The sequence below is a fragment of the Orcinus orca genome, chromosome 10, assembly GCF_937001465.1.
Source record: "Orcinus orca chromosome 10, mOrcOrc1.1, whole genome shotgun sequence".
NCBI lineage: Eukaryota > Metazoa > Chordata > Mammalia > Artiodactyla > Delphinidae > Orcinus > Orcinus orca.
Genome location: NC_064568.1, coordinates 73,205,654 through 73,231,255, shown reverse-complemented (window position 1 = coordinate 73,231,255; position 25,602 = coordinate 73,205,654). Strand labels below are relative to the sequence as shown.

At 52.5% G+C, this 25,602-nt stretch overlaps 2 protein-coding genes across 6 annotated transcripts in view; one reads left to right on the top strand and one right to left on the bottom strand.

Moving 5' to 3' along the window:
• Nucleotides 1–1,633: 1,633 nt before the first annotated feature.
• On the bottom strand, nucleotides 1,634–19,071 carry GUCA1ANB (GUCA1A neighbor). Of its 4 annotated transcripts, none has more exons than XM_033424032.2 (2): nucleotides 18,945–19,071; nucleotides 1,634–2,151 (listed from the first exon to the last, which is right to left on the bottom strand). In XM_033424032.2, exons 1-2 carry the CDS (start codon nucleotides 19,032–19,034, stop codon nucleotides 1,822–1,824), a joined length of 420 nt encoding a protein of 139 aa, XP_033279923.1. In that variant the 5' UTR covers nucleotides 19,035–19,071; the 3' UTR covers nucleotides 1,634–1,821. The 4 variants fall into 4 exon arrangements, with proteins under 4 accessions (XP_033279923.1, XP_049572079.1, XP_049572077.1 ...); XM_049716122.1 differs by lacking the exon at nucleotides 18,945–19,071 and adding an exon at nucleotides 8,407–8,486; XM_049716120.1 differs by lacking the exon at nucleotides 18,945–19,071 and adding an exon at nucleotides 3,018–3,299.
• The window catches only part of C10H6orf132 (chromosome 10 C6orf132 homolog), a 25,626-nt gene continuing 18,970 nt past the window's right edge, over nucleotides 18,947–25,602 (top strand). For both annotated transcript variants that reach the window (XM_049716104.1, XM_049716103.1), the window contains exon 1: nucleotides 18,947–19,281. In XM_049716104.1, coding sequence (XP_049572061.1) covers nucleotides 19,137–19,281 — 145 coding nt within the window. In that variant the 5' untranslated portion in view covers nucleotides 18,947–19,136. The remainder of the gene's footprint in view (nucleotides 19,282–25,602) is intronic.

Here is a 25,602-nt window from a genome sequence, read left to right as displayed (position 1 = left end):
AGAAATCCACAGAGACCAAGAAAAAGAAGACAGTAGATGAGAGGGTCTAATAAAATTTTGGACAAGAGAAGGCAGACAGACAAGTGGTGTCTTACCAGAGTGCGCAAAGGTGAAAGCCGAGTGCTGTCCAAGGGCAGGAGGGCGTGGAGGCTGGCACAGACACAAAGCCTGTTTCTGCCGCAGGGCTCCGCGGGCTCCGCGAGGTGGGCGCAGAAGGTGCCCTGGGGGCTGGGGTGCAGGACAGGTGTGGCGGAAATAGGAGGACGGTGGGAAGCTTGTGTCAGGAGCGACTGGCTTCCCGGATGCCTTCCTCAAGGCAGCGGAACTGACATCTCCAGGCGTCTATCTCCTGACCCTGGTGGAAGATTATTCTGGAGTTTTGAACTGGAGAGGCCCTAGCCTCTATGTCCAGCTCAGGAAGAGAGAAGAGCCGCTCTGGAAACCGGGACGTTAAGGGAAAGTCTGTTGATGAAAAGTGACACCCGCCTGCCCCCCCGCAAGCTCCTTCTCACACTGGTTCCTTGAATGACAACCAGGCAGGAGAGACTTGGCACAGATGTCAAATGGCCTGCTTCTAGCCTAGGATCACGAGACACTGGAGGAAAGCTTCTACCTTGAAAGACAGCCTACCTCGAACACACAGAAGACACTGGATTCTTCGCTGTTAGGTGATGTTTAGGAGGCCCTCTCGCCCTTTCTCTCCACTTACCATCTTCTTTTTAAGAAGGGTATCCAGGGAAGCCTGGCCAAGCACTGGCTGCTGGTCTGGGTCCTCAGCATCCTGTCCCTTCACCCCACACCAGCCCCAGCCTCTCGTGCTCTAGAAGGTTGCTCCACTGAATACGCCACGCTACCTAGAAGGAGATGTGAATCCTAGAAATGAAACCAGTTGGATTCACCCAGTGGTGAATTTAACCACTGACTCTCTGGAAAAAAAGAAACCCCAGTTTATAGGTGTTTGCTGGTTTCCGTGGTGTAAACACTTCCACCACGGCTGATTTCAAGCTACCAGCAGGAAGTCACTGGTTGAGGAGTTGGGAGATGTCCACAGTCAGCTGTCACAGGCTGGTCTGAGCTGGTGCCGGCAGGCCATCGGATCCAGGCCTGGGTGGCAGTGACCAGAGCTCAGTCAGGCCATGAGTCAAGTGCCCTCTGGCTTCATCCCCCTTCTCCATGAACCATGGCCCATGAGCCTACCTCACCTCAGAGTCAGTTCTGCTGGACCAGAGGTGAGACTTGAGATGGGAAATCCATCCCTCGCCAACAAACTACAAGTCAGAAGAGGCGGTTTTATGTAAAACTAGGGCTGGAGAGGAGGCCCCCTGGAGACCGGGTTTGCTCCCTACAGGACTTCCCCATTCTCCAGGGGCTGCTCCAACCCCCTGTCATGGTCAGTTGATGTATCTCTTTCTTGTTGTTGGATGGCTTGCCAAGCCTGGGCCACGGGGAGGGCGTGGCCAGTATGGACTTTGCTTGGGACTCAGGCTCTGGAGGGGAGTTGGGGTTACTCTTGGGGTGAGGTGATGAGAATCAAGTCTTTCCAAGTCTTCAGGCACCTCTGGACATAACATTGCTTACGATACCCCTGTGGCCTCAGTCTACCCACCCACGGCCACCCATTCAGATGCCAGGGAAAGGCAGGACAAACTTTAATTGCTGCTGAGAAGTGAGACCTCCTTTGCCATTGTTGACAGTGGGCAGGGCACAGCCGTCCTAGCCCAGACACTTTCTGCTCCTCCAGGAGGGAGCAGCCCTTCCCCTCTGGGACCCGGGATCATGGGGGTGAGGGTGCAGGGTAGGGGGCTTCTGACTGGCACAGGTCTACGAGCGCCACAAGACCGGGTTGGCAGGAGGCACGTCGAAGCGCTTGCGGGTGTGGTCGGTGTCCCGGCGGTACGGGGAGCCGCAGGTAGGCTTCTGCAAGGTGTAGAAGGGGTTCAGGGTGTTGGAGTACTGGGAGGTGTAGAAATTGAACCTGAACTTGTCCAGGTTCTGCCCCCTGGGGTCCACCACCACTGGCACATAGGCCATCGCCAGAGTCTGTTCATGGTCCTGCTTCCACGACCTGGACAGGGGACAGCGTGGAGCCTTCCCCTTTTTGCCTGATGGCATCTTCGGCCCATGGCTGAGTACTGAGGGTTTCTGTGAGTCCTGGGAGGAAGGAAAGAAGGGGAGAGCTGGAGCATCGGACACCGGGACTTTGACCGCGAGGGCCAGAGGCAGGAGGGAGGGGACAGGGGCACTGGTCAGAAGCCCACAGAGCCGCCCTCGAGCTCTGCTGACCCTGGAGCCAGACACCTCCAGGTAGGGAAAGGCCTTCAAGGTCCACTGACCTGACCCTGCTTCTACAGACCTCAGTTTGCTTCTTAAAGACATAGGCCAGCTCAGAGGCTGGGAACCTGGGAGTTATTCCTCAAACTGCCCCCAGCCCCTGCCCCTTCCCCCTGCATCCAGTCTTTTTTTGGCTACACTGCCAGGCTTGCAGGATCTTAGGTCCCCAACCAGGGATTGAACCAACCACTAGGCCACCAGGGAACTCCTTTCCCATGCATCCAGTCTGTCCATCAATGTCCCCCACATCCTCCTCTCCCTGTCCTCTGCCACCGCTCCATCAGGCATCCATCCCCTCTCCCACAGGGTTACTCCAGCTTTCTACCAAGGCTTCTGCTTCCTCATCTCTTGCCTTTTCAGCCTGCACTTCACACTCACACCGAATTAATCTTTCTATATTAATGGCCAGAACGTATGGCTTGTCCTCAAAGCATCTTTTGCTCTCTGCTGCCCAGAAAGTAAAAGCCAAGGCCCCCACCCTGGAAGGCAAGACCTGTAAGGACAGGGCTCCCCCAATCCTGTATTCAGTCACGGTCTGCCTGTGACTTCCTGGTCACATCTGGTCCTTCCAGGGGTCACGTCTTAGCTCAGGCTGTCCCCCCAGACTAGTGTGCCCTCACTCCCACCCATCAGGGAAACTCTCTCCTGTTCAGCCCTGAGCCCCTTAAAAAGCAGTGCTCTCTTACCCTTACCCTTGACATAGCAGCCTCTAAAATCCTATTCCTTCTCGTACTCCAGGCCAAGGCATTGAGTGAGCACTCGATAACTATTGGTTCAACATAATTGGATTCCAGTAAGAGGTTGCTGGCCTTCCCAGCAGCCAGCCAGCCCATTCTATTCCAGAACACCTCTCATTGTTACAGAGTGTGTCTCCTACCCAACAATGCCTGCTCTACTTAACCACTCTCGGTTGATTGGGTATGGAGGTCCACCCTCCTAGGAGGGCCCCATGGCCACCTTTATCACATGGTACTGACATTTATTGGCTCCTCTGTCCACCACACACCTTGGCCATCCTGTGACCGAATCGTCGTACTTACCTTTGAACTCCCCACACGATCTCCCAGCTACTGGATACCCTTCACTAGGGATCTTCATAGCCGTGACGGTCCAACCCAAAGGATGAGACGCCTGAGTGTCAGGCGGCTCTGTCCCACTCCCCCAGGCTACAAATCTCAGGGGAACGCATCTTCTCTCTGCTGAGGCCCCAGGGAACTGGGAGGGAATCCCTAGCTGCAGAGCTACTAGAAGCTGAACCCCTGCCTTCTTACAAAAGAAACCCCCTATACCCAAGTCATAATGTACATTCTTTCGCATTTAATTTACAAACTACTTGCCCAACTCAAACTTGCCCAGGGCTTTTCTCCAAGGCAGTCTCTGCTCCCATAATTTCCTACCCAGCAGTATACATGCCCTCAGCTTTGCACTTCAAAATTCTCCCTATCCTTCCAAGCCAGCAGCCCTCATGACACCTCCTCCAGGAAGCCTCAGATGCTGCAGTCTCTGCCCCCATCTCACCCTCCTCTGTGCCGTCAGGCCCTCCTCTTGGGATGTGGTCCTTTGCTGGGCTGGGACTAGGGTGAGGCAAGGGTGTACATTTTAAGGAGGTACTCACACTCGGACTCATGCAAGGGCACGGTGGGTGTTTCCTTACAATATTTTGCGCCCTAGGTGCCGTGCTTGCCTCATCTTAATCCCAAATTGTGGTCCTTCCGGGCTCTTGCTAATGTCCCAACAGCCCGTAAACTGCTCCCAGTGGTCAGGACCACATCCTATTCACCTGCGTCCCTGGGGCTTAACCCAGTGCTGGCACAGAGATAAGCTGGAGAGAGGGATGAGTGCACGAGCCATCAGCAGTCTTCCCAGACTCGTCCAGGCTCAGCCTTGGGACGCAGGATTACAAGCAGAGGGGCAAGCACCGGAAATGATGTATGACAGTGATAATCAACGATCGTTTTTCACCGCCATTTATGAGCACTGCGCCAAACTCTTTAAGTGACTCCTCACATTAACCCTTTAAGGAAGGTATATTATTAGCCCCATTTGTAATTGAGAAAACTGAAATAAGGAGGTTATTCCCGTGTTTAGGGTCACATGGCTGGTAAGGAGCCAGGCTGCAGCGGGAACCCAGGCCTGGCTGACCCCAGGGACCACACCCTGTACTCCACAGCGTGTACTGCCGTATCCACAGCTCTGTGGGGCAGGGCCTGCCGATGCATTTCTGTCCTCATTCTGTCACCTTGCTGAGCCCTTGCCAGGGGTGCTGGGCGGCAGGCGAGCAGTCAAGGCGGCCCCTCCCCAGCCCTCAGGGTCACTGGTGAGAGAGGGCAGCCCAGCGCCTCAGTTTGGCAGGGACACTCCGGGGTTTTGAATGCCGGATTTTGGTTCTGGGACTGTGGACCCTGCACGGACAGGATGACACACCGCGAATGTGAGGTTTATTCTATGAATTAGCTCCTAGTGCAGCTGAGGATGTGACAGCAGTTGCTCCATCCTTTCATGCAAAACGATTCCTGAGCTCCTCTTGTGAACCAGGCTCTGGGTGTGGAAGTAACAAAGACACTACACACATGAACACAAATATGAAACCCTGGGCAGCAGGGTTCCTAGGTCTCGGCACCACGGACACTTTGGGCTGGATAAATCTTTGCTGTGGGGCTGTCCTTCAACGAAGTATGTTTAGCATCAGCTCTGGCCTCTTCCCACTAGATGCCAGTAGCCCCCCCTCCCAATTGTGACAGCGAAGAATGTCTCTCCCATTGCCAATGCCTCCTGAGGGCAGTGAGAATCACTGCTATAGAGTCCATGACAATTTCTTTATCCTCAGTGTTGAGGCTGACGGCCTGGCCCTGCAGAATTTTCCTTACGTGGGCCACAGAAGTGGCTTGGGTTTTTTCCATGTTAAACATGATTCTGGGGACTTCCCTGGTGGCGCAGTGGTTAAGAATTTGCCTGCCAATGCAGGGGACACGGGTTCGAGCCCTGATCCAGGAAGATCCCACATGCCGTGGAGCAACTAAGCCCCTGCGCCACAACTACTGAACCTGCATGCTTCAACTACTGAAGCCCGCGCGCCTAGAGCCCATGCTCCAAAACATGAGAAGCCACTGCAATGAGAACACCATGCACTGGAACGAAGAGTAGCTCCCACTCGCCACAACTAGAGAAAGCCTGCACGCAGCAACAAGGACCCAACACAGCACCCCCCCCCCAAAAAAAAAGCATGATTGTGAGGTTCTGGCCCTCCTGACACCCCGGGAAGGCTCATCCTGTGGCCACAGAGGCGAAGGAACTGCAGAGGCCCCACCCCCTACCAGCCCCTGCTCCCCAGCAGTCTTGGCCACCTGGACCCTGCACCTGAGGCTCGGGACCTGGTGTGAGGGGTGACAGAGGCATGTGCTTTCAGAAGAGTTGGTCGGGGGGGATCTTCCTACAGGGGGAAGGGCAATGCTCTTTGCTAACAGGATTGAGAATCTACCAAGTGCTAACCACTGAGCTCTGCAAAAACCCAGAAGAGCCATTTTGAGATGTTACTCCCATATTTCAAATGCAGAAACTGAGGCTCAGAGGAATCTAAACTTTGCCTAAGTTCACACAGTTAGTGAGTGGCGTGTAAGAACCTTGAAGAAGTCGCACGACTAGTGACCAGTTAGTGCAGGAACCGGGATTTGAACCTTCCCCTCCCTCTCTACCCCAGCCCAGGCCCTGGGTCTCCCGTCAGTTATGCCCCAGCTGCTGCTGCTGCTTCCCTTACACTTGGGGCCCTGGTTAGGGGGACCCAGGACCCCCAGGACATCCAGGGACTAGACCCACACAGAAACCAGGGCAGAGGGACAGCCCCGGGGAAGGGGAGAGGGAGGAGGAAGAGAGAAAGGAGGAGGAGGGAGAGTGGAAGAGGAGGTGGATGGGGGGGGAGGAGGGGGGAGGGAGAGGAGGGAGGGAGGGAGGGAGGGAGGGGAGGGGGAGGGGGAGAGGGAGGGGAGGGGGAGGGGGAGAGGGAGGGGAGGGGGAGGGGGAGAGGGAGGGGAGAGGGAGGGGAGGGGGGGAGGAGGAGGCCCAGGCAGTCCCAGCCTTGCCCTGCCCCTTCCGGGGGCCCAGCCAGGCTCCAGGTGACTAAGCTCAGAGGGCTGAGAACACCCCATCCGGCCAGCCCAGGAGGGAGGGTGGGGCCCGACTGCATATTTTCCAGGTTAACATCTGGTTTCATTTAACCATCTCCTCCCCTCTCAGGAGGTCCTCCCTGTCAAATGCACAGCGTGTGTGTGTGTGTGTGTGTGTGTGTGTGTGTGTGTGTGTGTGTGTGTGTGTGTGTGTGTGTGTGAGACTTAGAGAAGTGGTTCAAAACTGGGTGTATTCCCCCCTCCCAGGGGACATTTGGCAATGCCGGGAGACATTTTTGGTGGTCACTACGGGGGGGTGCTACTGGTGTCTAGAGGCCAGGACGCTGCTAAACATCCCACACTGCACAGGTCAGCACACAGCCACACATCCCCACCCCCGCCCCCACAAAGAATGATCGGCTCACAAGGTCAGTAGTGAGTGCCAAGGTTGAGAAAACGGGTTTAGAGGTTGAAGGAAGATCCCCATCTCCCCTATCTGCTTCCTGCAGCCTTAAGCCTCCCATTCCTCCTGTTCTATGGGGGATGGGGGGTGGGGCAATGAAGCTTAAAGGGTAAGGAGGGGGTCCCACCAGCCCCTTCCCTCCCTTCTGAATCGCACTACCCGGTTTCAACTGGGTTTTGAGTTAGAGCCAAAAGAAGGAATCTGACCCCCTCCCTCTATGACTTCCACCAAGGCCTTTTAGATATACAGTGTATATGTTTTCCCCTTGTACCAGGATGTAGAATGGGGAAGAGAGAGACTCAAGGGTGCCACTTTCTGAATAGGGCAAGAAGACCTCATTGTGATATGTCTGTCCGCCCAAATACTTCAGGCCCCTGCCCATGTGCTGGCCTAGCCCATGCCTGACACCCCAGCATTAGCACCTCGCTTTTTCAGGGAAGGCCTGTGCCCTGGGAAAGTGCAAACAGCTGGTGAGGCCTCCCAGGGCGCCTGGTACTGGAAATGTGCCTGGCCTTTGAAGTTTGAAGGCTGAGCTCAGGACCGGACTCTGCCCTTACAGGTCAGGCATCCTTGGGCAAGTCGCTGAACCTCTTTGAGTTTTACTTGCCTCATCTGCAAAATGGGGCTAATAAGGCTATCTACTGCACCAGCTTGTGGTGCGGCGGGGGGCGGGGGTGATGAGTCTCGGGAGCTGTAAAAGCAAATGGTAATTATCATCAGCCTCCTCCGGCTCCTACACCGAGGTGTCGACACACTCCCCTGAACCTTTATGAGCACATATTTGCCTGCGGTGGGGACAAGGGGGACTTTGAAGGGAGTCAACGGGAAGGCCTAGCGGGGGTCTCAGCTCCCTCAGGAGGCCCTGTAGCAGGACGGCCTGGAATTTAAATTCCAGCTCCACCACCCACTGGGTACCAGCTCTTCCGCAAAGTTTTTTTTTTTTTTTGGCCACACCGCACAGAGTGCAGGATCTTGGTTCCCCAACCAGGGATCGAACCCATGCCCACTGCAGTGGAAGCATGGAGTCTTAACCACTGGACCACCAGGGAATTCCCCCTGTGCCTGTTTTCCCATCTATGAAGTGGGAATAACAAGAGAATCTATCTCATAGGGTTACCGTGAATTAATGAGATATTCTCGGCAAGGTACCTAGACCTCTTCAGCACTCAGTAAACGTTTGCCAGCATTATTACGTGTCACAAGTTTGCCTAGGAGGTGGGGCCGTGCAAACTAACAGTCCAGGAAGCCTCTCGGGGAAGTGAAGGGGCAGGAACCAGAGGAATTGATGGTAGCCCACTCCTGCCTGCCTCCCCCTCCTCCCGGGAGACAATGACAGCTCCACAGTTGGGGAACAAGAGTCAGGCAGTGTCACTGGCACCTAAGCCTTTTGTAAGAGGCCTTTAGCTCCCAGCCTCACAGGTGGGCCTGGCTGGGGCCTTCATGCTCCTTTCTGCCAATCAAACTTCTTGTGACCTTGGGCTGCACTAATCCAACACTGTGATGTCATCCTACCTGGGACATCCTTGACCAGGGCCTTCCTTGGTGAACAGATGGAATTTCTGGTGCCCAGGGGCTCCAGAGGTTTTCAGGGACTCTTGAGAGGGTACTGGGATGCCAAGTTAGGGAGAATTATATGGGGCTGGGGGCATTGTGACCCCTCTTTGACAACACAATTCCTTCTATCTTACTAAGGAGATACAGGGGCAGGGCTGAGGGCTGAAGTTTCAAGGTCTGGATGGGTCTTACAACCTTGATACTGACTCACTCTGCACTTCCTTCTTCCCACAGTTCCCAGGACCTTTGAGCTGTGGGTAGTGGGGTGAGTGGAGAGAGGAGGAAAGCATCCTAGTTATTCAGGTGCCTCCAGCAGTCCTAATATTCCTCCAGCACCCTCATGTTTCTCATGATTTCACAAGAAATCACTGACGGGGAATAAATGTACCCAGCCAACTCTCCGTTCCCTTTCTTCCTCTCTTTCTATCTGCCTTCTAAAGTACAGAGATGGGGCTTCCCTGGTGGCGCAGTGGTTGGGAGTCCGCCTGCCAATGCAGGGGACACGGGTTCGTGCCCCGGTCCGGGAAGATCCCACATGCCGCGGAGTGGCTGGGCCCGTGAGCCATGGCCGCTGAACCTGCGCGTCCGGAGCCTGTGCTCCACAACGGGAGAGGCCACAACAGTGAGAGGCCTGTGTACCCCAAAAAAACAAAAAAAAAGTACAGAGATGAAGGATGGATGGATGAATGGATGAATGGATGGATGGATGATGGATGGACACATGAACCCATGGATGGACAGACAAAGGAGTGGGAGAGTGGATGGGCAGGTGGATGGATGTGGGCAGGTGGATAGATGGTGGATGGGCAGACCCTCCTGATTTGAGCCCTGGTCACCTTCTTAGTCTCATCTCTTGTTATCTTTTCCCTCACTCTATGCAGTAGCTACTTTCTTAAACATGCCCTGGGACTTCCCTGGTGGTCCAGTGGGTAAGAGTCTGTGCTCCCAATGCAGGGGGCCCAGGTTCAATCCCTAGTGGAGGAACTAGATCCCGCATGCATGCCGCAACTAAGAGTTCACATGCCACAACCAGAAGATCCTGCATGGCAACTGAAGATCCCGCATGCCGCAACGAAGATTCCACGTGCCACAACTAAGACCTGGTGCAGCCTAAATAAATGTATATATAAATATATTTTTTAAATGCCCTGCTCTCTCCCCTCTAAGCCTTTGTATTCAATATTTGCTGTTCCCTTTCCTGGACCACTTTAAACAGGGGGTTAGGAGATGAAGGGATGGATGGATAGGTGAGTACACAGGTGGCTGGGTGGGGTGGCCATGGCTGAGTGGATGGGCAGATGGTCAATGAGTGGATCGATGGTGGGTTGCTGTGGTATAGAGGATGGGATTGCAGGCCCAGGAGCCAGACTTTCTGAGCTTGAATCCTGGCTCTACCATTTCACCAGTTGTGTGACATTGGGCAAGTAATTGACCTCTCTGTACTTCTGTTTGCTCATCTGTAAAATGGTTGGGCTAAAGGTCCCTAACTAATAGAGTTGGGCAGAACACTTAGGACAGTACCTGGCACAGAGTGAACACTCAATAACTATTAGTTTTTATTATGTTTGGGTGGGTAATTGCTTTGAGGGGTAGGTGGCTGAATGGGCTGTCTTCTCCCCATCTTCAAAACCTGACCCCTCCCCACACACACCTCCTTAGGGTCCCGTCTCCCCAACGCCAGACTTGGTGGGCGCCTTCCAGGAATGTGTCAGAAATGCAGGAGTGCCCTGGGCTTCTCCCTGGGTCAGTGGGGGAGGAAAGGTGGAGGCCCAGGGTGGCAGAGGCCAAGTAAGCTGGCGACTTCCTGCCCTCAGCCCACTGGCTTGGGCTGGGCCCAGGGCTTGTTTCCTTCCTGGAACTGTGTCAGCACTGACTGTCGGGCATGGGGTAGACTTTGGGACCCACAGGCAGATTGGGGGTTGAGGTGTGGATGACTTGTGCGCTCTGCTCAGATTGTGAGATCTGAGGTAATGACCATCAGGTGTGAGCCCTGGTGGTAATGACCCCTAATTTCTGAGGACGCTGGGAGAGGCCAGGAGCGGAGGCAGGCAGGGAGGAAGGGGAGGAAGAGCAGCCCTGCCAGAGCCTCTGTTCGGGGATCTCCAAGGCTCTGGGCAGATGATATCTTGCTTGGGAGAGGGTGGGAACAAGGGAACGGGAGCTTGGAGCAGGGCCTGCTGCATGGTAGGTGCTGAGTTATATTATTATCATCATTTCTAAGCCGCAGACAGCACAGAATCAGTCCCGTCTCCTGGAAGCCCACCCTTTCTGACTTCTCTGCCGCACTCCCAGCGTGAGATCATTTTATTCCTCATCAAAATTCCCGGAAGGTGGGCTTCCCTGGTGGCGCAGTGGTTGAGAGTCCGCCTGCCGATGCAGGGAACACGGGTTCGTGCCCCGGTCCGGGAAGATCCCACATGCCGCGGAGCAGCTGGGCCTGTGAGCCATGGCCGCTGAGCCTGAGCATCCGGAGCCTGTGTTCCACAATGGGAGAGGCCACAACAGTGAGGGGCCTGCGTACCGCAAAAAAAAAAAAAAATTCCTGGAAGGTGAGGATGGTGATCTGTACCCCACAGCGCTCAGTGGGTGTTTGGGAAGGATGGGGAGAGCTAGTGAGACTCAGGGCTGACTTGTGGAGCCCAGGAAGATCCAGAGACCACCCCCACCCCTTGCCACACACACACACCTCTGCTGTTGAGGTGCAGGCATGTGGTTTTCAGGGTCCTGCTACTGCCTTGCAGGCTACTTAGAGGTAGCCTGCTTATTTAAGCATCCTCTCTACTCCTCCTTACCTGCTGTGCGATTTGGACAAATTACTTAACCTCTCTGATCCTTACTTGAGTTTCCCTTGCTGGACTTCAAGTACAGGTGGCTGAATTATTCCTACAGCTCACTTCATGGTGCATTAGCACCACTGGTCCATGAAGTCCTCCTCTCTTGTTGTATTAATTTTCCCTCTTTATCCCCAGTCTCCAGCCATGCTCTCCACCCACCCCCACCAGAGGCAACCATTCGAATGTGCTTAATGAGTATCTTCTTGTTCATATGTGTTTGCAAAATATATATTGTTGTTTTGTGTGCAAGTAGTGTTCGTTTACGTAAGTGGTTTTGTGTGTTTTAGATCTCATTCTGTTGTTTACTTTGATCGCTACATTCTGTTTTTTAAGATCCATCTGTGTTGCTATCTAGTTACTTGCTTCCAAATGCTGTGTATCCCTTCTCCACCCAGGTGTCTCCAGTTCCCCATCCCCACAAACAGCACTGCAATGACATCACATCCATGTCCCTTTATGGACCAGGGTGAAGGTTTCTTTGGGGCCTACTCCTAAGACAGAATTGACTGGTCATAGAGTATGAGTAGATGTCATTTGAAATCTTCTTTTCTCCATCCATAAAATGGGTGTATTGTCCCTTCCTTGCAGGGCTGACTTGATGGTAGTGGCTTAATGCACGTAATACACTCGGCCCCCGTGTCTGACACAGAAAAGATGCTCAGTGAATGGCAGTTGCAGCTGCTGATCCTTCCAGGTCTCAGGGACACACACACACACACACACACAGACACACACACACACAAAAGCTGGACCCAGGAGAGGTCGCATGGAAACGCACCCAGGGCTCAAAGTCCCTGTTCAAGTGTTGGTCTCCAGAACAAGTGAAAAGTGTTGCAGGGCTGTGCTGATTCCTAGAGGGTAGGGACTGATCTTGAAGGCTAGACCTCCCACACCAGAGCACAGGACTGGTGCAGAGGAGACAGCCATGCCCAGGAAATGCTTCCTGTATCCCAGTGCTCACCTCACTTTCCTCAGAGATGCCCTATACAGGAGGGCCAGACAGCCTCATATGCTGTTCTGCCTCTGCTCTGCAAGCCAATGAGCACTTTAAGGAGATGAGAAACTACACCTGAGTATTGGAGCCCGCCATCCCATTTTACAGATGGAGAGACTGAGGCTCAGGAAGGCTCCATGGTCTCACGGGAGGTTGGGGCAGAAGAGCCACTAGACTCCACATCTCCACACACCACCCCCACCCCCATCCAGTGTTCTTTTAAAAAAGAAAATGTATTCTGTGCTAAATTATGTTCTTTATTATTTGTAGAATTTTAAGTTAAAACAAATGATCTACCAACAGAGCACATTACTGAAAAGTAAAAATCCCACATGTAATCCTGGCATTCCCCCTGAGCCATCTCCACAGTCTTGTTTCCTGCTAACCCCTGGCCATTCACAAATACACTTTATCTACCTGTAGTCACAATCTACATGAAATTTTGTTTTTTGCTTTTGTACTTAACAATCTTTTTTTTTAAACATAGACACATGATTTCAGATGGTGGGATGTGTTTTACAGTGGGATGTTTTGGTCTGGCCTTCGAGGTAACCTTGTAGACACCTGCCCCATCCTGTCTCCTGGGCCCCGGTGTAATGTTCCTTCTTGAGGTTCTTTGTAGAATTGGTACTGCTCTTGTGCAGACTCTCAGGGCCTCTGTTCTGTCTTTGCTCTTCTCTGTTTAGCATCTCCATGCCCAAAGTCAGGGTAGGGAACCAGGGCAGGAGCACGTAGGTCCTAAGGAATCACCATGAGTCAAGACTCTGTTGGGTATCTTAACCCTTTATCTCGTTGAATCTCATAAAAACCTGCATTAATAGCCCCTGTTTTACAGATGAACAAACTGAGGCTCAGAGAGGGAGGTGGAAACTCAGCCAAGGTCACACCCTTGCTAAACGGCACAGTCAGGATTCAAACCTATTCCCCAGCAAGGGTCTTTCCCACTGTGCCATGGTCCCATCCACAGAGCCCACGGTTACAAAGGGAAATGAGTCTCTCCCCAGCACCCGCTAACACACCACTCCCTACCCGGGGCTGGACCTTGGATCCTCACACTCTTAGGCACCAGGTAATGACCCTGACCCCCTTCTCAGGATGTAGGATTCCACACCAGCCAGACTTTCTCTCAGCCTGATCACATCTCCTGGCACCTGCCCAGCCCAGAGGAAGGCCGAGGTTGGGGGGATTGAAGCCCACCCTGCCCTGCAGGCTGAAGGGGACAGTTTCAGGAGCTGGTCTGGTAGAAGGTGTCTCCAGCCTGGAACACGGGGCTGGACGAGGTGAGCTACAGCTCGGTGGCATGTGGGAGTTGGCATGACGGGAGTTTTGACTTTTGCCCCTGCAGAGCTAGCCGCAGAGACCTGGGTCGGGGAATGAGGTGACTCTCAGGGTCTCTCAGCCTGCCTTCCCCCCACTAAGAGTGCACTCCCCCAGCCAGGAGTGTTTGGCTTTGTTGGAGGAGAGACCACAGCTCTAACAAAGGCCTGGCTGGGTCTCTGGGGAGACTGCACCTGCCAGGCCCTCATCCCACCCCACATTCCAGAGCCGGCCAGTGAAGTTGGCTCTTGGAGGTGACGAAGTCATTGCTGAGCCGAGATTTAATCACAGGATTGGGCTTTTGGCTGTTTCTTTTCCTGGGGGAGCAGGTGTGAGGTGTTGTCATTAGATGGAGCGGGGCTACAATGGTCTGGGAGGCTGAGCTGGACAGAGAATCAGGCCCCAAGCCTGCTCCAGAGAACTCAGCCTCCAAAGCTGCCCACCCCTCACGCACCAACATGGGAGTGGAATCTGGGTGAAATGGGTGGTGTAAGGGCAGGGAGAGCCCTGCTGTCCAGACTCAGCAGCCTCCAACCCTTCTGGTGTTCGTGGGTCACTCTCGTTCCCCCCTTCCCTCCATCCCCAACCAAAACTAACCCCAAAAGCAAGGGGACCAGAAGGGGGAGAAATGAACAAACACTTGGGGAGTGGCCCCTGGGTGCCAGGCCCTGTGCCAGCACTTCACATCCTTTATCTTACTTAATCTTCTTAACAACCCTCAGACGGGGGTACTGTTATTACTCCCATGTTACAGATGAGGAAACGGGGTCAGAGTTCTTGTTGTTGTTTTTTCTACTTCCCTATATGCAAGCTGTTTACCAAGCCCTTCCTTTCTTCCTAAGAAATGTCCCACACACTAACAACTTTACTTTCTGTTTCTACCACCGGCATGGTGTCCACATCCCCTCCTGCTTGAATCAATACCAACTGATTAACCAATTAACCGATCAATTATGCAGCCTCTCTTAGCCCCTCAGCCTACACTTTCTCCTTCTCCTGGCCCTTCATCCAGCTGCTAGATGATCCTTATACACAGCTGTTACCACCAGTCACCCTTGCCTGCTCCGTTGTCTGGTAACCACTGACTCTAGGCCTGAGCTTCTCAAACCTTCACATGCTCTTGAATCACTTGGGGGTCTTGTTAAAGTACAGATCCTCTGCTGGGTACCTTAATGCAACAGATCACTGAATCTCATAACGGCCTTAAATTAATAGCCTGTTTTACAGAAGAACAGGAGGAGACCCAGAGAGGTTACCCAACGTCTGGAATGGAGCCAGAGATCCTACATTTCTAGTAAGATCCCAGATGATGCAGAGGCTGCTGGTTCGTGGTGGTCCACACTTCTAGACTAAACTCTCCTGCTGAGTTATTTTTTTCTTTAATTTTTACTTTTATAATATATATATATATTTTTGCGGTACGCGGGCCTCTCACTGCTGCGGCCCCTCCCGCTGTGGAGCACAGGCTCCGGACGCGCAGGCTCAGTGGCCATGGCTCACGGGCCCAGCCGCTCCGCGGCATGTGGGATCCCCCTGGACCGGGGCATGAACCCGCGTCCCCTGCATCGGCAGGCGGACTCCCAACCACTGCGCCACCAGGGAAGCCCCTTTTCTTTAATTTTTAAACAGCAAATATATTTACCATGGTTTGAAAATTAGAAACTGTAAAAAGATGTTCAGTGAAAATTCTCCCTCCCACTCCATTTGCCCAGTTCCCCCCACTTCCCCCCAGTAACTACTTTTACTAGTTTCTTATGTATCTTTCCATAGTTTCTCTGTGCAAATACAAGCAAATATGATCACACTTATCCTGCCCCAAATGGTAACACACACACACACACACACACAAACACACACAGACACGGTTTTGTTAACAGTTTATCAGTTTATCTTGTAGATAACTGGACACAGTCGGCTGACTCATTCATTTTTAGAGTTGCATTATTATTCCACTGTGTGAATATGCCATAATTCATTTAACCAGTCATTGTTAGCTGGACAATCTGGGTTGTTTCCGATTTTACCAGCTGGCCTTTCTAAGCCCATCATACCCTGGCCAACTTTGCTGTGACCTCTCTCCCATCCCCCAATTCCCAGCTCCACTATCCTAAGTCCCTGCAAAAGTTTTTGCTCCTCCTACATGCACCCCCCGCCCTGATCCTCCAGGCCACCCTGATTGCTCCTCCTTTTGTTAGTCTCCCCCTCATCATTGGCCTCCCCACCCTTCATCTCTCCATGTGTCTCTCCTTGTCTCCCCAAATAGACTAAAGCAACTTGAACTCAGAAACCATGTCTTTGATTTCTCTGGATCTTTCACAGCCCAGAGCTGGGCACACAGCGGTTCTCAAGAATATTAATTATATGGTGGACGTTGTACATGACTGGAGCCACTGGATGGTGGCTCTGCTGGGGTGGTTCAGGGTTAAGAGCCCAGGAGCAACCCAAGGTGCGAGGGACCTCGTACCTCAGAGGTCTCCTAGAAGGAAGCCCCTATCTCATGCCTGAGTGTCTTGAGCACTCCCCTCCTCTGAATTCCTGTTGTGTGTGTATTAGTGACAGCAGTCACTGTTCTGTACTTGGTCATCATGGTCCGCCACCTTGAATCATGTAAACCCAGCTTCCTGATGAGACCCTAAGATCCTCCATGGTAGAAATAAGACTTCTATAATTCTCTTCTATCCCCAGTTATCACAAACCCTGAGCACGGCACCAGGCAACTGGGACAGCCTCCACAAATACTCCTTGAATGAACAGGAGTGCCACAGGAGTGGGTGGGGTAGGACAAGGTTGACCACAGGCGTGTCACCAACCAAGAACATTTGAGAAACACGAGTGTTTTTAAAGATGCTCTGTCCCCCAATCTGTTCCTCAGTCCCTCCCTTCCTGGTGGGAAAACAATTACTTCACAGCCACAAGACTTGAGGGCCCTTCTCATCCTGTCCCTTGACACCGGGGGGACTTTTCAAAAATGTTACTGTCATGAAAAACGAACAAAAGCAGGGGACTTCCCTAAATTAAGAGATTAAAGGAACATGACGAGCAAATGCAATCTGTGAACCTTGATTGGACTGTGGACTGGAAAAAAATCAAAAACTAAAATGACATCTTGGGGGGATAATTGGGAAATTTTTAATGTGGAGTATATTTCAGACGTTAGTGTATCGATGTTAAATTTATCGAGTGTGATAACCATATTGAGGTCATTTAGGAGAATGTCCTTATTCTTAGGCAGTGGATACTGAAGTAGTGGTGGGTGTGGGGAGATATGCCATGATATCCACACCTTTCAACTGTCAGTAAAAAGAAAATGAAAAGTGTGTGTGGTGTGTGTGTGTGTGAGTACAGGTGGTCATTTTACTCGTCTTTCAGATGTTTCAGGATGAAAAGTTGAAGGGAAAATATCTGGTACAAAGAGCAGTGTCACCCCAACTGTCAGAAAGAGGAGGAGAAATGCAGCGGGGGTTCTGATTGGGTAGCTCAGGGGAAACACTCTATCTGTGACTTGATCGCCCCCCACCCAGCCTTCCACCCCTGCTGCCCAGAAAGCATCCAAATCTAACCCCTTGGACTGACTCTCCCCTACTCTCTGCATCTTTCACACAGTCTCCCGGGTCCTCATCTGATGGGACCTCCCCTGGTGGACAGCCACCCCCAGCCTACCTAGTATAGAACTTGAAACAACTTAAAGGTTCACAGCTCATCTCCCTGGAGAATGAACTGAACCTCTGTGGGCTTGACCCACCTGGAGTTTTTAGAAATTACATCCACTTAGAGGATGAAAGGGACCCCTTGTACACCGTTGGTGGGAATGTAAACTGGTGCAGCCACTATGGAAAACAGTATGGAGGGTCCTCAAAAAAAAAAAAAAAGAACTACTATATGATCCAGCAATTCCACTCCTGGGTATATATCCGAAGAAAATGAAAAAACTAATTCAAAAGATACATGCACCCCAATGTTCACAGCAGCATTATTTACAATAGCCAAGATATGGAGGCAAGCTAAGTGTCTATCAACAGATGAATGGATACAGAAGATATTTCATTTACATATATACATATAAATGTGTATATACATATACACACACACACAATGGAATCCTACTCAGCCATAAAAATAATGAAATCCTACCATCTGCAACAACATGGATGGGCCTAGAGGGTATTATTCTTATTAAAATAAGTCAGACAGAGAAAGCAAATACTGACTGCTAACACTTATTTGTGGAATCTAAAAAATAAACTGAATGAATATAACACAACAGAAACAGACTCATAGATATAGAGAACAAACTAGTGGAGGTGGGAGAAGGAAGGAAAGGACAAAATAGGAGTAGAGAATTAAGAGGCACAAACTACTATGTATAAAATAAAAAATCTACAAGGACATATTGTGCAGCACAGGGAATATAGCCAATATTTTATGATAACTTTAAATGGTATATAATCTATAAAAATATTAAATCACTATGTTGTACACCTGAAACTAATATAATGTTGTAATTCAACTATATTTCTAGTTAGATTTGGATGCTTTCTGGGCAGCAGGGGTGAAAGGCTGGGTGGGGGGCGATCAAGTCACAGATAGAGTGTTTCCCCTGAGCTACCCAATCAGAACCCCGGCTGCATTTCTCCTCCTCTTTCTCCCAGACAGTTGGGGTGGCACTGCTCTTTGTACCAGATATTTTCCCTTCAACTTTTCATCCTGAAACATCTGAAAGACTAGTAAAATATATATTCACTTAGCTTCACAGAGAAAAGAAAATGAATTTGGTGTTTAAAAAAAAATGCCAAGATTTAGTCATCCTACATGCTCTTTGGAGCTCTGTCAATGAGGATACTTTCCGCCCTAGTCATCAGATCGGGACACTAGTTTTTTGCTTTTTTAGTTTTTTTATTTATTGCTTTTACCTTTTTTTCTTATGGGCATTTCCTTACAGGCATGGAAGATGCCTGGCCCACATTTCTGAGGGCCCCTAGAACCCTTCAGCGCGCGCGCTGTGTCCAGCCACTTCCCCAGTGCTGGGCGCAAGACTCGTTTCCGAAGTTCCGGATCGACGTGGTCACGCACCTCCTGAGAAGCTGGGAACTGGCCTGCCCCCTCCCTTCCCCGGGGGACGAGGGGTGGAGGAGGGGGGCCGGGAGGCGACCCGGGGGAGGGGGCGGGTCGTCTCCGCGGCTGGGCGTGGGCTGGGCGAGGTCCCGGGCCCACCGGGCCCCCGCCAACAATGGCCAGTTGTGGAAGGAGGCGGCAGGAATGCGGCCGGGGGAGTCGGGCGGCGGGCCGGCGGGGCGGCGGCGGCGGCGGCGGCAGCCGCGGGGCGGGGCCGGGTCGCAGCCGCAGCCTCTTACCTGTCCAGGTAGCTCGCATTTCCCGGCGAGCGGCGGCGCCCGCAGCACCTGTCTCCCGGTGCGTGGGCGGGGAGGACGGCGCGAGGGCATGGCCTGGTAGAGGCCCCTGGGCAGACGGTGAGGAGTCCAGTCCGGAGCAGGGCAGGAGGCGGAGGGACGTTCCTCCCCGGCGCCTGCTCGGCCGGCGGCAGCATGAAAAAGAACCCGACGGTGCAGGGCACCTTCAGCAAACTCTTCGGCAAGAAGCACGCCAACCCTCCCGCCACCTCCCTCTACGCCACCAACCCCCCCTGGATTTTCACCCAGGAGGCCCCGTCGGAGGGGACCCGGGACTTCGGTGAGTGTGCCCGGGAGCCGGAGGGCGCAGGGCTGCCGGGCGGTCCCCCCACCCCGGGCGCGACCTCCCTCCCGGGACTCCGGGCGATCCGCGGCCTCCAGGGCGGGAGACGCGGCAGCGCAGAGGGGAAGGAACGCGTTTGAACCTGTGTGCTAGCCGGGCAGGAGCCTCCGGCGAGAGAGGTGTCTCTGGTAAAGGGAAGGAGGGGCCCCTTTCCACAGCGAGGTCGGAGACCTTTGCGGGGGTCCCCGCATCTGATCTTAGTCCCTCTTCCGAGGTGTTTATTTTCCCTCCTCTGTGGAAGTTATATTTGCGTTATCGTTGCCAGAAAGGCTTCCCGCGGTTTGCAGTGCCCTCCCTCACCCTTCCCCCAGCAGTACTGTTGAGTACAAAGGGTTCCCCTGGATCTGAGGACTTGAGGGTGGTCCTTTCAACCCCCCACTCTTTCCGCTTCCGCCGTGCCCCCACCCCCATTTCCCAGCCCCGCTTCGCCTGGCCCGGGGTCACAGGCAGAGAGGGAGCTGCTATCTGCGTGCCCACACACTTGGCTCTGCCCTGGGGAGGCCCAGGAAAAATCCACAGGAGTCACTGCTAGCAGGATACCAGCCTGTGCCAGACACCAAGTCACTTACTGGGGTCACAGGCTCTTGTCAGGTCAGAGGGAGAAGCCCCAGACCCGACAGGGGAGGCTGAGGAAGCCCCTCCTGACTGCCAGCCGTCCCTGGCCCCTGTGTCAGGGTGTGTCTGCAGGCATCTGAAAACACCATGCCCACCCTGCCTTTAAAGGGGTTCTGCCTGTGGGTCACCTTATCACTGCATCTTTCGGCAGTTTGTACCCTATATAACTGAGGGGGAATCCAGGGGGTGGGGACAGGAATTCACTTCTTGTGTATGATCTGAGCTTCTGGGCCCAAGGAGCGTCACCCATCACTGCTTTACCTCACCTGCCTTCATTGTCACCCCATTACCTTCACTGACCTTTATGGCCACTGTGTGGGGACCCACAGAGGATGTTACAGCCTCAGCCCCTGCTATTGGATTCACTTCAGCACCCAAGTTGTCACAGTTGGGACACAAGGCACCCTGACAGGAGCAGGGCAAACAAGACGTTGCCTCTCTCTGGCCCAAGGATCTCAGACCAGCTGGTGAACAGAGCTGACCGAATGCTGTTTAGCCCTTTCTGAGTCTTTGCTATAAAAGAGTAAGTGCAAAAGGAACAGAGAGAGATGACCTCTGATTGGAACTAGCATGTGAGCTGAGAGGGAAGGGCACCCAGCACTGCGAGAGCAAACAGCAGGAGCAAAGCCTACGAGGGCCAGGGTGGCTTGGAGGCAGGGTTTAGGACCTTAACAAACACACATGTCCTGCCAAGTACAACTCTGTGAGGCCTAAACGCCTCTCCTCGCCTGGGTCCCAAACGTTTGTCGACCCCTTCTTAGGCGCAACGTACCGTTCTAAAGTCCTTGTGTTGTTGACTTGTTGAATCCTAGCCTATGATCCTGTTTGACAGGTGAGGCAACCAAGGCACAGCGAGGTTAAGTAACACGCCCAAGATCACACAGCTTTAAATGACGGAGCCAGGGTTTTCTCAAGTGTCCAGTTCACTGATTTTTTTTAGTAGACTTATCAAGTTGCGTAACCGTCAGTGCAATTCAGTTTTGGGACATTTCCATTACCCCACAGTTTCCCTCATGATGCACAGCCAATATTTGAACCCAGGCAGTGGGGCTCCAGAGACCACACTCTTAGCCGGCTTGCAGAGTGGACTTTGTGGAAGGTAATCAAGGGGGAATTTGACTGGAGGGGCATCTGCTTGAGAACACCTCCCCCCTCACCCCCCCCACTCCTTCCCCAAGGGGAATGCCTTACACACTTCTGTACATTTTTGCCTTACATACTTCTCTGCATTTTTGCCTGCACTGAACAGACTGCAGGTGGGGTTCAGCCCCTCCAGTAGAGAAATGCAGGTATGGTGCCCTGTCGCCTCTAGCCAACTGCTGCCTCCACCAGCAGGGCTGGAGCCCAGGGAGGCACCTCCTCCCGTTCCCCAGGGCAGGGCTAAGTCTCCATCTGACTCAGCCTGGTTGCACCACATGGAGGGGTGGGAAGCACTGTGCACCCAGCAGGATGGCTCTCCAGTGTTTCTGGGGTGTTCCTCAGGGTGCCAGTGGGTGTAGCAGAGGTATTCCTGCTGAACAGGACATGTGCTCGGAGTTGGGGAGGGGAAGGACCAGTGTTGGGGATTCTGGGATGTGATGAAGATCCCAGACCTGTTTTGGAGTCCACCTCTATCAATAAGCGGGGGCCTAGCCACTCTCTGGGCCAGTTTTTTTCTTCTGTTAAATGGGGCTGGTGTCCAGACTGCTTACAGAATGACTGCTTGAGGTTGGTATATGACAGTGCTTTGAAGAGCATTAAAAGGAAAAACACTAAAACAAGGATTGGCAGATTATGGCCCATGGCTTGTTTTTGTAAATAAAGTTTTATTAGAACACAGTCAGCCATGCCCATCATTTGCATATCATCTGTGGTTGCTTTCATGCTACTAAGGGCAGAGTTGAGTCACAGCAGCAGAGACAGTATGGCTCACAAAGCCAAAAATATTTCCTAGCTGGCCCTTTACAGAAAAAAATCTGTCGACTCCTGCATGATTTATTATTATCAGGGCATTTCCAACTCTGAGCACTTCCTGCTTCAGTTCCTGTAGCTGAGGCATGTAGAGGCCATGATAAGAGCTCAAAGGGGTTGGGATTAGTTTCACAGGGTCCCTGAGTCTGTGAAATTCTCTGAGATGCTGGCGGTATCCAGCCCTTGGAGAATAGCTGGTAGGATGGAGGGGGAAGAATCAGTGTGGGAGTGTGTAAGGGAATTAAGGAATAACCACTTGCTCTGTGGCTACAGTCATGTAAAAATCTGTTTGCACAAGGGTAGGCTGGGTGCAGCAGGTAAAATGCAAACAGTCATGTGAAGGTGGTGACAGGTAAATTTTTCTTTACAGGATTTCCCTAACATTTATCCAGTAACTATTAGAAGGGCTTCACTTAATGCGATTGCAATCCTAATTAAGCCTCCTGTGAGCCCACCCAAGGGTCTTAAAAGGCTGCACAATTGCTTTTAAAGTACGTGAGAAAGCAGAGATGTGGATCTTTACAAAGCTCAGGATAAGGGACTTGCTGCAGCCTGAGACAAGGCTGCTAGTCGCTCAGGACTCCTCCCTTGCCTCTTGGGTTAGTTGAGCCAAGCTTCTTTATCTACCACCACCCCACCCCACCAACAGGACGCCCTGATCGCTGGGGGCCCGCCTTTCTTGTTCCTCCAAAATGTAAATCACCTTCCTCCCAACCACCTAGAACACTTATTTAAAATGCAGATCCAGGGGGCCCACCTGGGGTACATGAAGTCAGAATCACTGGCTAGAACACTTATTTAAAATGCAGATCCAGGGGGCCCACCTGGGGTACATGAAGTCAGAATCACTGGACTAGGACCCAGATTCTGGACTTTTCACCAGCTCCTGGGTGATTCTTTTATATGGGAATATTTGAGAATCCTGGGGTTTCCTTCCCCAGATGGAGCTGGGCCATTCTCTTTCCCCTGAGGACTTTTTGCAGTTCTAAATAAATGTATAGGGACTGTCCCAGCTCCTTATCCAGGAGAACCCCAGTGCTCCCTAAGGTGGCTACTCGTTCTGGGGTCCCCTGCCCTGGTGTCTCAGGCCAGGCTAACAGGTAGGAAGCCATGAACCCCAGGGGCTGAGCACATATTTCTGGCCAGGGACAGGCTGGCACCAGCCTACCGAAAGGAAAGCTGACCTGTGCATGGCAGGGGTGTGGAGATTTTTGTTTACTCCCGTCCCCTGGAGGTGTGCTGTGGTTTGCTTGCAGCTCAGCTCAGCAAACACACACACACACACACACTCACTCACACACACTCACACACACACACACACACACACACACACACCCCTCTACTGTCCCATTATATAAGCTCCTCTTGTTCCTGACACACACACACACACACACACACACACACACACACACACACACACACACACACACACACACACACACACACACACACACACACACACACACCTCTAGTGTCCCATTATATAAGCTCCTCTTGTTCCTGTAGTTCAGCTCAGAAAGCCAGGCCCTCCCTTGACCACTGCAGACTGGCCAGACTGGCTACAGGGTGCCCTTTCTCTCCCAGCCAATAAATTAATAACAATAATAACATCATCATTATTATTATCAGTTATTTATTGAAACAGGCACTATACTAAAAACTATGTTTTGTCAATTATACTCAGTGGCTCAGATAGGTTGAATGACTCAAAGGCATTTCAGCTCAAGGCAGCTGAAAAATTAAAGTGCATCCAATCACCTGGGACCTTGTTAAGATCAGATTCAGATGCACTTTGAGAAGTTCCCAGGTGAAGTCCGGCAGGTCTACAGGCCATACTTTGGGCAGCGTGTCGTAGCGGAGGGCCTATTTGCTGCACTCCTCCCCCCTCCAGTCCCCAACCCCAAGGCTCCTCCCGTTGTGCCTGCCCCTGCACTCTGTGGCCCCAGCCCAGTCCAGTAACACCTTTGGAGTCCCCTCTGTGCTTGGACAAAGGCTTCTCTCCGGCGCACCAGGTCAGACCTGCTGGGGCTTGCTGGGACAGACCAGCCTTTTCAGGTTCCTGTCATGTGGCCTTTTAATTAGCAAGGAAGGGCCTCATCAGCCATTTGTGGGTTACATTCACCTGGGGCCCCCTGCTGCGTCCCTGAAAGGCTGGGCTTCCCCTAGTGGCCAAGGATCAGATAACCCACTTCAGTGGGGTAGAGGTGAGGGTCTGTTTTTGGGTTCTGGGTTACACTGGTCAAGGTAGCAAACTCTCCCAAGCTAGAACACCACCGCTTTTAAGCACCTGGAATTTGATGAGACCTGTGGCCAGTGCTCGGGGGCCATTTGGGGGGGTCCTGGCAATTTGGGACCCCCACACCGTTACCCCAGCCTTCCTCTCACCTCTGCTAGCTTTTTTGTCTCCCTTGATTTTGGGAGGCTTCTCCCAAAATGATCCCCATTTGACGGGTGGGGAAACCCAGCCTGAGGTGCTACATGGAGGAGCTGGGCTGTGACCCCAGATCTGATTCCAAGATGCATTTGTCTCCTCTAGACCTCACCAACTTTCCAGTCTCACTCTGGAAGAACAGGAGACCAAGGAAAGAGATGCTGAATCCCTGTGTGATTTCCTTGCTGTCCTGGCTGTGACCAGAGGGAATTGGATTCTAGAGTCAGGTTGCCTGGGCTTGGATCCTGGCCCCTTTTACTCACCAGCTGTGGGACCTTGGGCAGGGGACTTAACCTCTCTGAGCCTCAGTTTCCTCATCTGCCAAATGAGGATAATAAGAGTACCTCCCGCACAGGTTGTTTTTAAAACAATTTTATTTATTTACTTATTGGCCGTGTTAGGTCTTCGTTGTGGTGCGCGGGCTTCTCATTGTGGTGGCTTGTTGCGGAGCACGGGCTCTAGAGCACGTGGGCTTCAGTAGATGCGGTGCGTGGGCTCAGTAGTTGTGGCTTGTGGGCTCTAGAGCACAGGCTCAGTAGTTGTGGCTCATGGGCTTAGTTGCTCCACGGCATGTGGGATCTTCCCAGACCACGGCTCGAACCCGTGTCCCCTGCATTGGCAGGTGGATTCTGAAACACTGTGCCACCAGGGAAGCCCCGCACAGGTTTGTGAAGGGGGATGTAAAGAGCACTTAGAATGGTGCCCAGCTCATAATATGGCGTATCAGGTGTCAGAAAGTTACATTTTTATCATTCATTTCCTCTCTAGTTTGGACCTGTCTAGGATCTGGGGAAAGAGCTCAATAACTGTCTCAGAGCTCAGCCTCCATGGAGATCCATGGGCAGCTTTTGGGCTGGGGGAAGAAGAGCATTTTATCAGGCTTTCAACCCTGACCTTTGTAAGTAAGCGAATGCCAAAGACCCAATGAGAGTTTCCTTCTTTTGGGGAGAAGGAGAAAGGAAGGGCTGGAAGTGAGGCAGCCACTTGTGCCCAACCCTCAGCTACACACACACACACACACACACACACACACACACACACACACACACACACACACACACACACACACACACACACACACACACACACACACACACACACACACACACACACACACACACACACACGCCCTGCCCCAGACTGAGAGAACCAGGTCAGCCTGTTCGGGGAGAGGCAGCAAGCCACGCGCCATGTGTAAGGCACCCCATTATTTGTGCCTGGAGCCCAGAACTGCAAGTTGGGGACCCCGTTTGAGCCCTGGC

What these genes read in the sequence shown, in the direction of transcription:
- GUCA1ANB (XM_049716120.1), bottom strand. Translation starts at nt 3,164, where the DNA reads ATGGGCTGGCTGGCTGCTGGGAAGGCCAGCAACCTCTTACTGGAATCC. An exon ending in CTGCTATGTCAAGGGTAAGG is followed by an intron (nt 2,152 to 3,017) that starts GTAAGAGAGCAC and finishes CCTTCCTCCCAG; the next exon opens with GACTCACAGAAACCCTCAGT.